This window comes from Scyliorhinus torazame, chromosome 13 (assembly GCF_047496885.1).
Source record: "Scyliorhinus torazame isolate Kashiwa2021f chromosome 13, sScyTor2.1, whole genome shotgun sequence".
NCBI lineage: Eukaryota > Metazoa > Chordata > Chondrichthyes > Carcharhiniformes > Scyliorhinidae > Scyliorhinus > Scyliorhinus torazame.
The window spans coordinates 81,667,239-81,682,150 of record NC_092719.1 but is presented as its reverse complement, the minus strand read 5'-3'; the positions used below and the strand labels follow the sequence as shown (position 1 = coordinate 81,682,150).

Genomic DNA, 14,912 nt, shown 5'->3' with positions numbered 1-14,912 from the left:
CGTGGAAGAGATTGGAGAGGGCGTCCTGCAGGGGGACTAGCCTACAAGCAATGGTGACGGCACCGTGGCCGTTCTCACTGAAGAAATACACCACAAGCCCGGTGGTGGTGGCTACATTGAAAATTTGGGGGCATAGGGGAAAGACGGGAGCCTCGGCGCGGTCCCCGATAAGAAATAACCATAGGTTTGTTCCGGGGAGAATGGATGGGGGATTTGGAGCATGGCAAAGAGCTGGGGTAGTACAATTGAGAGATCTGTTCGTAGATGGGACGTTTGCGAGTCTGGGTGCGCTGACGGAAAAATATGGGTTGCCCCAAGGGAATGCATTTCGGTATATGAAACTGAGGGCTTTCGCGAGGCAACAGGTGAGGGAATTCCCGCAGCTCCCGACGCAGAAGGTGCAGGATAGAGTGATCTCAGAGACATGGGTGGGGGATGGTAGGGTGTCGGACATATACAGGGAAATGAGGGACGAAGGGGAGATCATGGTAGATGAGCTGAAAGGGAAATGGGAAGAAGAGCTGGGGGAGGAGATTGAGGAGGGGCTGTGGGCTGACGCCCTACGTAGGGTAAACTCATCGTCCTCGTGTGCCAGGCTAAGCCTGATACAATTCAAGGTTCTACACAGGGCGCATATGACTGGAGCACGGCTCAGTAAATTTTTTGGGGTAGAGAATAGGTGTGGGAGATGCTCGAGAAGCCCAGCGAATCACACCCACATGTTCTGGTCATGCCCGGCACTACAGGGGTTCTGGGTGGGGGTGGCAAAGGTGCTTTCGAAGGTGGTGGGGGTCCGGGTCGAACCAAGCTGGGGGTTGGCTAAATTCGGGGTTGCAGAAGAGCCGGGAGTGCAGGAGGCGAGAGAGGCTGATGTTTTGGCCTTTGCGTCCCTAGTAGCCCGACGCAGGATGTGGAAGGAAGCCAAACCCCCGGGTGTGGAGACCTGGATAAATGACATGGCAGGGTTTATAAAGTTAGAACGGATCAAGTTCGTATTAAGGGGTTCGGCTCAAGGGTTCACCAGGCGGTGGCAACCGTTCGTCGACTACCTCACAGAAAGATAGAGGGAATGGAAAAGAAGAAGACAACAGCAGCAACCCAGGGGGGAGGGGGGGGGGGGGGGGGGAGGAACCGGACGGACTCTCAGGGATGCCATTGTATATGTATAGACACTTATTATAGGTAATGTATATTGGATTGTTGGATTGTATCTTTGGAGAGTATTTATTTTGGACAAGGCAGTTGCCACTCAGTTTTGTTTTTGTTTATATATTATTTATTTATTTGTTTAAAATTAGCCACAGTTATTTATATTGCTTTGTTGTTGTTCAAAAGAAAAACTGTGTACTGTCATGTTTGGCCACAAAACTTTGAATAAAATATATTTTAAAAAAAAACTACCTGGTGAGTCAATCGAGGACTTCTGGAGGGCCCTGATCCCACTAGTTCGGACTGTGACTGCCAGGACGTTACAGCTAAGGAGCACTCAGATCACCTTATGAGGGACTCTTTTGTAACTGGGATTGGGTCCGATGTTATCAGGCAGCGGCTCCTAGAAGGGGCCATGCACGACCTCGCAGAGACTAAAACACTAGCGCTTTCCATGACGGTCGCCCTGCGCAATGTACAGTCCTACACCCCCAACCGCGCAGCTCACACCTCCTACGCTTCATGGGCCACACAGGCAGCCGCCCTAGCGGGGGCGCTACCCATCCAATACACCCCCGTACAACACGTGCGTTTCATGGGCGCCGCCATCTTGCTCCACCCCCGCAACATGCTTTCCATGGGTGCCGCCATTTTGTAACCCCCAGGACCTCCGGGCGCCGCCATCTTGTCCACCCCGCAGCACATGGAGACAAACGGCGTTTCAGGACCACGACTCAACGGCCGCCTCACTACCCGACGATCAGCCATGACTCGCATCCATGGTAATCGACCAGTCCAGACCACACACTCTGACCAACGCATCCACCAGCGTGAAAGTCAACGGCCACGTGACCTCCTGCCTGCTGGACTCCGGGAGCACCGAGAGCTTTGTACATCCAAATACGGTAAGGCGCTGCTCCCTTAAAGTACACCCAACCAATCAAAGTATCTCCCTGGCCTCCGGATCCCATCGCGTAGCGACCCGGGGGTACTCCACGGTCACGCTCACAGTCCAAGGCATAGAGTTCCATGGTTTTCACCTCTACGTCCTCCCTAACCTCTGCGCTGCACTTATCCTTGGCCTGGATTTTCAGTGCAACCTCCAGAGCCTGACCCTTAAATTCGGTGGACCCTTACCACCCCTCACTTTGTGCGGCCTCGCGACCCTAAAGGTCGATCCTCCTTCCCTCTTTGCCAATCTAACTCCAGATTGCAAACCCGTCGTCACCAGGAGCAGACGGTACAGCACCCAGGATAAGGCCTTCATCAGGTCCGAGGTCCAGTGGTTGCTTCAGGAGGGAGTCATCGAGGCCAGCAACAGCCCCTGGAGAGCTCAAGTGGTAGTGGTTAAGTCTGGGGAGAAAAAACGAATGGTCGTGGACTACAGCCAGACCATCAACAGGTACACGCAGCTCGACGCATACCCTCTCCCACGCATACCTGACATGGTTAACCAGATTGCACAGTACCGGGTCTTCTCAACGGTGGATGTGAAATCCGCTTACCACCAGCTCCCCATCCGTAAATCAGACCAGCCATACACCGCCTTCGAGGCAGACGGCCGGCTACATCACTTCCATAGGGACCCCTTTGGCGTCACCAATGGGGTATCGGTCTTCCAAAGGGAGATGGACCGAATGGTCGACCAGTACGGCTTGCGGGCCACGTTTCTGTATCTAGACAATGTGACCATCTGCGGCCATGATCAGCAGGACCATGACGCCAACCTCGCTAAATTTCTCCGCACCGCCACTCTCCTCAACCTCACGTATAACAAGGAAAAGTGTGTGTTCCGTACAAAACGCTTAGCCATCCTCGGCTACATGGTCCAGAACGGAGTTCTGGGGCCCGATCCCGACCGCATGCGCCCCCTCATGGAGCTTCCCCTCCCCCACTGCCCCAAGGCCCTCAAACGCTGCCTGAGGTTCTTCTGGTATTACGCTCAGTGGGTCCCAAACTATGCGGACAAGGCCCGCCCACTCATACAGTCCACTCATTTCCCCCTGACGGCCGAGGCCCAACAGGCTTTCGCCCGGATCAGAGCTGATGTTGCCAAAGCTGGAATGCATGCTGTCGACGAAACACTTCCTTTCCAAGTAGAAAGCGACGCATCGGACGTGGCCCTTGCCGCCACCCTCAACCAGGTAGGTAGGCCCGTGGCATTCTTTTCTCGCACCCTCTATGCCTCTGAAATTCGACACTCATCCGTCGAAAAGGAGCCCCAGGCTATCGTTGAGGCTGTGCGACATTGGAGGCATTACCTGGCCGGCAGGAGATTAACTCTCCTCACTGACCAACGGTCGGTTGCCTTCATGTTCAACAACACATAGCGGGGCAAGATCAAAAATGACAAAATCTTGCGGTGGAGAATCGAGCTCTCCACCTATAACTACGAGATTAAGTATCGCCCTGGCAAACTCAACGAGCCCCCAGACGCCCTATCCCGAGGTACATGGGCCAGCGCACAGGTAGACCGACTCCGGACCCTGCACGACAGCCTTTGTCACCCAGGGGTCACTCGGTTGTCCCACTTCATTAAGGCACGAAATTTGCCCTACTCCGTTGAGGAAGTAAGGACGATCACCAAGGACTGCCAGGTCTGTGCGGAGTGCAAACCACACTACTACCAGCCGGACCGCGCGCACCTGGTGAAGGCCTCCCACCCCTTTGAATGCCTCAGCGTGGATTTCAAAGGCCCCCTCCCCTCCTCCGACCGACACACGTATTTCCTTAGTGTGATCGATGAATACTCCCGTTTTCCCTTTGCCATCCGATGCCCCGATATGATGTCTGCCACCGTCCAGCTGGCCCTACGGTCCAGAAATCTCCCGGCCTCCCGCTGGCAAGAGGTCCTCCCTGATGCACTACATTCCATTCGCTCATTACTTTGCACTGCTACTAACAGTACACCGCATGAACGTCTTTTTGCCTTCCCCAGGAAGTCCACATCCGGGGTATCACTCCCAACTTGGCTCACAGCTCCGGGAACCGCGTTTCTCCGTAAACATGTGCGGCTCCACAGGGCGGATCCGTTGGTGGAAAGGGTGCACCTGCTCCATGCAAACCCACAGTACGCCTACATGGCGTTCCCCGACGGCCGCCAGGATGCCATCTCCCTCAGGGACCTGGCACCAGCAGGTTCCACCCCCACACCACTCCCGTCGCCCTCGGCGCCACCCTCCCCTCCCCCGCCGCCATCACACCCCCCCCCCCCCCCCCCCCCCAGGACTGTCCGTCCTCCCCCTGCCCACCCCGTTGATGAAGAGGATTTTGGCACGCTCCCGGAGTCAACTTCGACCACGACAGCACCAACATCGCCGGCTCCACTTTGTCAATCCCAGAGGACGATCAAGGCGCCGGACCGGCTGAACCTCTGACCGGCCCGCCGGATGACCAGAGACATTTTTTTACTGTTGTGTAAATAATAAAGATTGCGAATTGTATATAGTTGTCCACCACCCCCGCCGGACTCAATTTTAACAGGGGGTGAATGTGGTAAACCACTGTGTTCTCATATTAGGGGTTGTACGGTAGAACCTGCACTATAGGTTTACCCTGCATGCTAGCTCCACCCAGGAGCCGGGTTATAAATATGCGTGGCCTTTAGCTCGCAGCCATTTCATCAGCTGCTGTAGGAGGGTGGTATCACACTTCAGATACTAATAAAGCCTCAATTTGAATTCAACTTTGTCTCCAGCCAAATTGATCGTGCCTCACCCTGCCCCCCTTCACGGTACGCAGCCTTGCAGCACTGAAAGTCGCACCCCCCTCACTATTCACGAACCTCACCCCCGACTGTAAGCCCGTCGCCACCAGGAGCCGGCGGTACAGTGCCCAAGATATGACTTTTATCAAGTCAGAGGTCCAGCGTTTACTGGAAGAGGGAGTCATCGAAGCTAGCAACAGCCCCTGGAGAGCACAAGTGGTGGTAGTACGGTCCGGAGAAAGGAAACGGATGGTCGTGGACTACAGCCAGACCATAAACCGCTTCACGCAGCTCGATGCGTATCCCCTTCTCCGCATAGCAGAGATGGTCAATCGGATCGCTCAATACCGTGTATTCTCCACTATCGACCTAAAATCCGCCTCCCACCAGCTCCCTATCCGACCGAAAGACCGCCTGTATACTGCTTTCGAAGCAGCCGGCCGGCTTTTTCACTTCCTCCGGATCCCCTTCGGTGTCACAAATCGGGTCTCCGTCTTCCAGAGAGCGATGGACCAAATGGTGGACCAGTATGGCCTGCGGGCTACTTGCCCGTACTTGGACAAGTTCACCATCTGTGGCCATGATCAGCAGGACTATGACGCGAACCTTGAAAGGTTCCTCCAGGCCGCCTGGGCCCTCAACCTGGAAAACGGGGCCCTAGGTCCCGACCGCGACCGCATGCGCCCACTTAAGGAACTCCCCCTCCCCCGTAGCCTCAAAGCCCTCAAACGGTGCTTGGGGCTTTTCTCCTTTTACATCCAGTGGGTCCCCAGATATGCGGACAAAGCCCACCCACTCATAAAGACCACGACATTTCCCCTGACGGCTGAGGCCCGGTCAACCTTCAGTCGCATCAAGGCCGACATCATCAAGGCCGCTATGCACGCGGTGGACGAAACCATCCCTTTCCAGGTAGGGAGCGATGCGTCAGACATCGCCCTGGCTGCTACCCTCAACCAGGCATGCAGGCCAGTAGCATTCTTCTCCCGGACCCTCACTGCCTCCGAGATTCGGCACTCTGCAGTCGAAAAGGAGGCACAAGCCATTGTGGAGGCTGTGCGGCACTGGAGACACTACCCAGCCAGTAGGAGGTTCACCCTCGTTACTGACCAACGGGCGGTAGCATTCATGTTTGATAACGCACAATAGGGCAAAATTAAAAATGATAAAATCTTGAGGTGGAGGATCGAACTCTCCACCTATGCATACGATATTAAGTCTCGTCCAGGGGAGCTCAACGAGCCCCCAGATGCCCTGTCCAGCGGCATGTGCGCCAACGCGCAGGAGGATGGCCTGCGGGCCATCCACAATGACCTCTGTCACCCGGGGGTTACCTGGCTCGCCCACTTTATCAAGTCCCACAACCTGCTTTACTCCACCAAGGAGGTCAAGGCCATGACCAGGGCTTGCCAGATCTGCGGGGAATGCCATCTGCACTTCTACCGGCCAGACAAGGCTCGCCTTGTAAAGGCCTCAGGGCCCTTCGAGCGACGAAGCGTGGACTTCAAAGGTCCCCTCCCATCCACAAAACGCAATACCTACTTCCCTACCGTCATCAAAGAGTTCTCCTGCTTCCCATTCGCCGTTCCCTGTCCCAACATGACCTCGGCCACCGTGATAAAGGCACTGCACAGCATCTTCACCATGTTTGGTTTCCCCGCTTATATCCACAGCGACCGGGGTACATCGTTCATGAGTGATGAGCAGCATCAGTATCTGCTCAGCAAGGGCATCGCCTCGAGCAGAACGACCAGTTATAACCCGCGGGGAAACAGGCAGGTGGAGAGGGAGAACGCAACAGTATGGAAGGCTGTCCTTCTGACCCTACGGTCGAGAAGTCTCCCAACCACCCGCTGGCAGGAGGTCCTACCTGATGTCCTCCACTCCATTAGGTCGCTCCTCTGCACGGCCACGAATGAGACCCCTCACAACCGCTTGTTTGTCTTCCCCAGGAAGTCCACCTCTGGGGTCTCGCTTCCACCTTGGCTGACGACTCCAGGACCTGTTCTTCTCCGGAGGCACGTGAGGAGCCACAAAACGGACCCCCTGGTCGAGAGGGTCCAACTGCTACATGCGAACCCCCGATACACCTCTGTCACGCACCCCGACGGCAGGCAAGACACGGTTTCCCTCCGGGATCTGGCACCCGCTGGTTCCCCCACTAATGCCCGCCCCTGGACTCCCACTCCGTCGGCAGACACCGACCGCGCCTCCCCCCTAGCGCCCCACCCCTCCACACTCCCCGCCGGTGAGCTATTCCCCCTGCCCCCCGACCCCCTACCCCGACGCGGACAAAAGCTCCGACCATCATGCTCCTGGACGCACCCTCACCAAGGACGTCCATGCCCGCCGCACGAGCTGAGAAGGTCAACGAGGATGATCAGGCCGCCGAAAAGAATAGACATGTAATTCCACTTTACCCCCGACGGACTTTGCGTTTTTTTTAAACAGGGGGTGAATGTGATGAATGGTTACTGTACCCTTAACACCATGCAGGTGATGCCCCTTTTAAGACCGGGTTTGGAACCATGGGGGGCTCTGCCCACCAGGGCGTTGTATTTAAGGCGGCACTCAGTAAGCACACGTCTCTGTAGCTGGCTAGTTCTCTGCTTATTAAAGCCTTCATTTACCATTCCACACTCTCGTGTCGTTATTGAGGGTACTTCAGTGTCAATCCACATTCTCTCCAAAATTTTAAGTAATATATTTTGCAAATATATTTTGAGTTACAACTGCCTAAAATCAGCAAATATTAGAATGATGGAAAAGTTACAGCACAGAGGAGGCCATACGGCCCAAGCCAGCCCGAGGACACCCTGATGCCCTTTCTAATTCCATTGCTTTCTACGGTGCAGGTCCAGGTACTTTTTAAAAGCGTTTAGAGTCTCTGCCTCCACCACCAACTCGGGCAGCGAATTCCAGACTCCCAATGCCCTCATGTCCACGAAAGTTCTTCATTGCCCCTTTCTGCCACTTTTCTTTAATCTATGTGACCTGGTTCTGGAATTCTCCACCAAGAGAAACCATTTTATCCTGTCCACTCTATCACTTCTCCTCATAATTTGTACACCTCAATTAAGTCACCCCTCAGCCTTCTTTGTTCCAAGGAAAATAACCCATACTTATTTAATCCCTTCACATAACTACACTTTTCTAGCACTAGCAGCATTCTTGTAAACCTCCTCTGCACTCTGTACAGAGAAATTCTTCCTGTAATGTGGTGACCAGAACTGCACACAATACTCCAGTTGTGGCCTCACCAGTATCCTATACAATTCCAACATTGTATCTTTACTTTTATATTCTATACCTCTGCTAATGAAGGAGAGTATTCCAAATGCTTTCTTAACAACCTTGTCTACTTGAACTGCTGTTTTTAGGGACCTGTGTACTTGTACGCCAAGATCTGTCACTTCATCTACCGCCTTTAGTATATTCCCATTTATTGTGTACTCCCCATAACTGTTTGACCTCCTGAGATGCATGACCTCAGACACGTGTCTGTGTTAAACTCCATCTGCCACTTTATCACCCACTCCACCAATCTATCTATATCATTCTGGAGATTGTAGCTATCCTCTACACTGTCCACCATCGCCCAATCTTTGCGTCGTCTGCAAATTTACCAATCGTGTTCCCCACGTTCACATCCAAATCAGTAATATATAACACAAACAGTTGGGGTCTCAACACCGAGCCCTGTGGAACACTACTTGAAACAACTTTCCAATTGCAAGGGCAGACGTCGACCATTACCCTTTGTTTCCTGTTACTAAGCCAACTATTTTTCCAGTCTGCCACATTGCCCTGTATCCCATGGGTTTTCACTTTCTTGACCAATCTGCCATGTGGGACTTTGTCAAACGCTTTGCTAAAATCCATGTATACAACATCCACTGCACTACCTTCATCAACTCTTCTTGTCACTTCCTCAAATAATTCATCAAATTTGTGAGACAAGACTTCCTTAACAAATCCATGCTGACTAGTCCATGCATTTCTATGTGACAGTTAATCCTATCTCAGGATTTATTCTAGTAATTTTCCGTCTTATTGACGTAAGACTAAATGGTCTATAATTACTTGCCATTTCCTTCTATCTCCTTTTAAGCAATGCAATCATGTTTGCATTTCTCTAGTCCGCTGGTACCTCCCCTGTATCTAGCGAGGATTGGGATATCATCCTCCGAGCATCTGCTATCTCTCTCTGACCCCCTTCAGTAGCCTCGGAAAGTGTCCATCTGGCCCTGGCGACTTATCAACTTTCAAGGATTCCAATCCTTTAAGTATTTCCTCTCTCTTTATGATTATCCCATTCAATATCTCAGTGTTTCTTCTGGACTACTATATCTTAATTATCCATTTCCTTTGTAAACACGGAGACAAAATATTCATTTAAAACCCTTCCCACAGCCTCTGCATCGACACACAAGTTTCCTTCTTCATCTCTGAAAGGTCCCACTTTTTCCTTAAGTAACTGTTTACCATTAATATATTGGTAAACCATCTTTGGGTTTTCTTTAACTTTCCTTGCTAATCCTTTCTCATGCCCCCACTTTGATTTCCTTATTTGCTTTTTGACTTCGTTCCTGCACATCCTACATTCGCCTCGGCTACCTGCAGTGCTTATTTCTCTGTGCCTATCATACACTTTATTTTTCTGTTTGATCTTCCCCTGTATTCCTCGAGACAACCAAGGAGATCTAGATTTGACAGTACCACTTTTACGTTTGGAGGGGACATGTTTATTTGTACATTTAGGATCTCTCCTTTTCATGCTTGCCACTGGTTTTCCACAGATTGCTCCTCTAGCAGTGCTGGCCAGTCCACCTCAGCCAAGTTCCTTCTTATTTCTGCAAAATTTCCCTTCCCCCAGTTCAAGATTTTTACTCCTGTTTTATCTCTGTCCTTTTCCATGGTAATACTGAATCTAACTGAATCGTGATCACTAACCCCGATATGGTCACCAACTGTCACTTCACCCACTTGCCCTTCTTCGCTTCCCAAGACTAGGTCTAGAATTGCATCTCCTCTGGTTGGGTTTGCCACTAATTGGTTGAAAACATTTTCCTGAACACACTGCATGAATTTTTCTCCCTCCAAATCATAAATACCAAATTATAGAGTGTACCAGACCTGGGCTACCTAAAATCCAGATCAACATCCCTGTACATGGAGGAAAATGTCGCATTTAGTTGTAAAATGTTTAATTCAAAGCCATGTTGATGGAAGAAACTGCATTGCTAAAAACAACTCAAAATGGGTTTGACACTGGCAAACTAATGTAACCCTTCACCCTTCAACACAAAGTTCAATCATGAATCGGGTCTAGATTTTACTGAGCACGGTGTAACAGTGGAAGAACAAGGGATTATTGAGAAAGTACATACCCATCCTCAGGAAAAAAAACTTTAATTAATTAATATAAAACATGATGCTGACCTGAGGCCTGATGCATTGGATAATAGACTCGTTGAACCAGCTGGCCTCTTGTGTCATCCCATCAAACATACAATTCAGGTCAATATTAGAGTCCTATAAAACAATGCAATGTGAAGTATCTTCAAAGATTTATAATTTATAATGCAACTCTTTATTTCATGATTATGGAAATAGTAGCAGGACATTTAGAAAATCATAATACAATCAGGGCAGAAAGTCAACATGAGTTTGCGAAAGAGAAATCCTGTTTGACAAATGTATTAGAGTTCTTGAGGATGTAACAAGCAGGGTGGATAAAGGGAACCTGTAGAAGTAATGTATTTGGATTCTCAAAAGGCATTTGATAAGATGCCACATAAAGGGTACATGACAACAGCTCATGCTGTCGGGGTAATCTGAGCACGGATAGAGGACAGGCTAACTAAGAGGAAACAGCCAAATTTAATGCCCCCCCCCTCCACTCCTCAAATGCAGTTGATTTGGAGAGTAGATATTTCACAGCCTTCCCACATCCCCCCCCCCCCTCCCCCCCATTCCCTCCCTTGTTAATTGCAATGTGAGAAAGCTTGTGGGCAACCTTCTAACCAGAAGCTAATTGAGGCCATTAAGTGGGCAATTAGCACCCATTTTATATGGCTATACGCACACTTATCACTCCCCACACAAACACACCAATAAATGCCCACTAAAGGGGCCTCACATCACCACTGGTGGCACTGAGTTTGCTTGCTGTCTTTGAGGTGGGAAGACAGCGGGTTCCCTCATTCACAGGCACTTGGTGTCTGATTGAGGGCAAGGCTGGAATGGATTAGCTCTCAGTAAGCCCCCTCACTCTTTCCTCTGACCCCCTCGCACCCATTCCTAGCTCGCAATGCCTTAATTCCTCACTCACCTGGGGTCCCTCATTGATCCTAGCCTCTGGTAGGTGTATTACCCGCAGCTGCTATTGTTCCTGGTTGTGCTGATGGGCAGTGGAGAGTTGCCAGTCTCTGATAGGTTGGCAGCTCGAGGTGAGTGAGATTTCAGCCCCGGGATCTTAAATCCCAGGGAAGGCTTTCTTCAGGGCAGTTACCCACCCAATGGGCACTTTATTTGCACTCAGATGATGCAAGGCCTGTTCTCAAGATGGTGAGCATGACCCAGTTGCCAACATTAAATTCTACCAGCTTTTACGCAGCGGGATTTCCCTTTCAGATTGCCCCCGCCCCCTTGCCAATGAAACAACGGAGTTCCCGCCATGAAAGGTCAGGAACCCCATTACTATCTCATTAGCTGGCTCTCTGCTCTGTTATTCCTCCGCATTAGGAAAACCCCTGCCCCCAACATGACATCACATTGACTGGGTTTGCAACAGGTCCTGACAAACAGGAACCTGGTGGAGAGAATACACCAGGAACACACAATAAGTACAGCCGCTGGGGTGGGGGTGGGGGGGTCCATGCCAGGGCAGAGCTAGGAGGCAGTGCTACGTGCGTTATTGGAGGGGCAGTGGGGGTCTCCGTGTCCATGGGGAGGCTGAGCTCTGTCAGGATTTTAAAAAAATGAAATGTCAATGGAGCTGGAGGGCACATCACTTTTCCCGCCCAAGTTGACACTTAGTGAAAAATCATAACATTCCACCCAAGAGTCGGCAAAAGGATAACGTAGGTGCAGTGAGTTAGCAAAAAAAAATGGCAGATGGAATATAATGTGGGGAAATGTGTGTGTTACAATCCCTGTGGAGTAACAGTAAACCAAAATAACTGAATGGCCCCCAAATTACAAAATTACCAATGAGATTCCATTTTTTGTAACATTTTGGGGGTGATTCTCCAATATGGAGCCCAAGTGTTCGCGCCGTCGTGAACGCCGTCGCATTTCACGACGGCGCGAACCGGGCCCGGGTACGACTGACTCTGGCCATCAGGGGGCCAGCATGGCGCTGTAGCCGTTCGCGCCGCTCCAGCCTCCTTTCGCGGCGTCCCGCCAACCCACACATGTGCAGTTGGGCCGCGCCAACTTGCGCATGCGTGGGGGACTTCTTTAGCGCGCCGGCCCCGGTTCAAGACGGCGTCAGTGGTCAGGGGCCGGCCGCGCCAGAAAGTAGGCCCGGGGGGGGGGGGGGGGGGGGGGAGAGAGGCCAGTCCGCCGATTGGTGGGCCCCGATCACGGACCAGACCCCATCTGAGGCCCCCCCCCCCCGGTGATGGAGCCTCCCCCCCACAGAGCACCCCCCGAACCGTTCGCGCAAAGTTCCCGCTGGCAGCGGTCATGGGTGAACGGCGCCGGCAGGACTCTGTCGTATCGGCGCGGCCGCTTGGCCCATCCAGGCCGGATAATCGCCAGCCCCGCCGATTCCAGCGGCCCGCAGCCAGCGACATGCAAACGGCGCCGATTCTCCGCACTTCGGAGGATCGCACGCCGGCGTCGTGGTGTCGTGGCACGGTTGCGGCGATTCTTCGGCCCGGCGCGGGGCTCGGAGAATCGCTCCCTTTGTTTCTTTACACAAATCAGAAGCAACACAAATTGCACATGAATTAACAGACAAATGATATTTCAAATAACAAGGTAAATTTCACTTTAAATACCAGATACACCAAAGATACACATTACACATCCACTAGAATCCACATGACTCCATGCACAAATGTAGCTCTACGTAGCTACAAAGCTCTCCAATATGGTAACTTTATTCATGCAAGGTAGGTCAGGTGTCCTACCCAACAACAGCTTTTACTTTCAAGTTTCACAAGCACCATTATCGACAGCAAGGCATGCTCTATGAACCCTTTCTCCCTCGGGTCATAACAGTCCTGATGATGTAGCTTTCCAGACTCCCCTTTTCAACTGACCAACCAAAAATACCCTGGCCAGTTCTGAGAAAATAGCCAGCTCTTTGGTGTCCCCGAGGTATTAAAATAGCTTTACACGTTTAATACCTTGCCAGCCAGCTCAAACGTTACCTTCAAGAGCCCCTGTCTCCTTTCTGCCAAACAAAAACTGACCTCTTCTTGAGAATATAATGTTCTTCGCATTGCAAGGATTGTCTTTGTTATTCTTTGTCTGCTTTCTCTCTGTGGCTGCATCTCTACGCTAATCACTTTCACCTTCCAATCCTCTGCTTACAGGTCCCCTTTGTGTCTGCAGCTCTCCTTTGTCCCAGACAGCCACAGGTCTTCTCTCTTCACTGCCTTCCCTTTGAAATGCTTCCAGATCACGGATTGCTAAGTCACATGGACCAGTTTTTCTTATTATCCAAGAAAGCTAGAATTGACCTGTTTACAATGGATGCAAACTCTTGAAAGTTCTTTTCAAACATTCATAACTGCCCTCTGAAACAGGGTCTGCCAAGTCACTCAGGTGTATCAAATTGATACAACACAATACGAGCAAAATCTCTGTCAAGAATTTTTGAGATCCCATGATTTTTTACCTTTGCACATAAACAAGCACAACACTGCAACTTGTATTGCTCGTAGGGAGTTCCAGCCCTCGAACAGAGCTCGGAGTTCAAATACACCCGTGCCACTTCCTATTTGGTTGTTCGGAAAGTGGATGGCATTGGAACTCAGGAAATTACCCTTCAAGTTATTTAACCTACACTACCAATTCTAGTTGCACTTACAATACCCATGCCTACACGAAAGTTGACTGAATCGAAGATCAATTCTCAGTATACAGGTGCCCTGCTCATCTCATTAAACACAGTGGGTGAGATTCTGTAATACTGAGGCTAAGTGTTGACGCCGTCACGTTTCTCGACGGCGTCGACACGGCCTCCGGATCAGCAATTCCGCATGGCACAGGAGCAGTTCACGTCGCTCCAGCTGCTGATCCACGGCGTCAAACGGGCGGCACAGGATCCGTGCATGTGCAGTGGCACCGGCACCAACGCGTGCATGCGCAGTTGCTTCCTTCAACGCACCCGCCCTGACGCAACATGGCACAGGACTACAGAGGCCGGCGCGTAAGAAAGGAGGACGGCAAACAGAGAGGCCGGCCTGTGGATCGGTGGGCCCCGATCACAGGCCGGGCCACATCGGAGGCCCCCCCTGCTGGGTTGGACCCCCCCTCAACCCCCACAGGCCACCCCCCGACCCTTCCACGCCGAGTTCCCACCACCTGAGAGCAGGTGTGGACGGCGGCGACGGGACTCGGCATTTTTACCACGGCCGCTCGGCCCATCCTGGGCCGAGAATTGGCAGCCCCCGACCGGCGCTGTGCTAACTACCCCGGCGCCAATGGCACCGATTCTCTGCTCTGCGGAGAATCGCGTGCCGACGTCGGGGCGGCGTGGCGTGATTCGCGCCAGTCGCGGGAATTCTCCGGCCCGGGCTGAGAGAATCCCGCCCAGTGTTCCCATTATAACAACAAAGCTGAATTTATGAAATCATGCTGTTAGCAATTAGGCCAGCCTGAATATCATAAAATTAATTTTTGGGGTGTGAATGGTCTAGTAGATATTCACTGTCCATTTTCAGTTGCTGAATTTTCTTCTTGAACATCTGCTGTCCCTATTTTTTGATAGTTCCTTGGTTCATTTAAGTAACTTGCTGAGCCACTTTAAGAGGTAACCATACCTGTGTAGGGCTGGAATTACATATAGGTCAGGCTGGGCATGGATGGCAGGTTTCCA

General features: G+C 51.5%; 1 protein-coding gene across 1 annotated transcript in view; it reads right to left on the bottom strand.

Moving 5' to 3' along the window:
* plxnc1 (plexin C1) overlaps positions 1–14,912 on the bottom strand; it is a 361,547-nt gene that overhangs the window by 243,950 nt on the left and 102,685 nt on the right. The window contains exon 10 of the mRNA XM_072471872.1: positions 10,298–10,390. Within this exon, the coding sequence (XP_072327973.1) occupies positions 10,298–10,390 (93 nt within the window). The remainder of the gene's footprint in view (positions 1–10,297; positions 10,391–14,912) is intronic.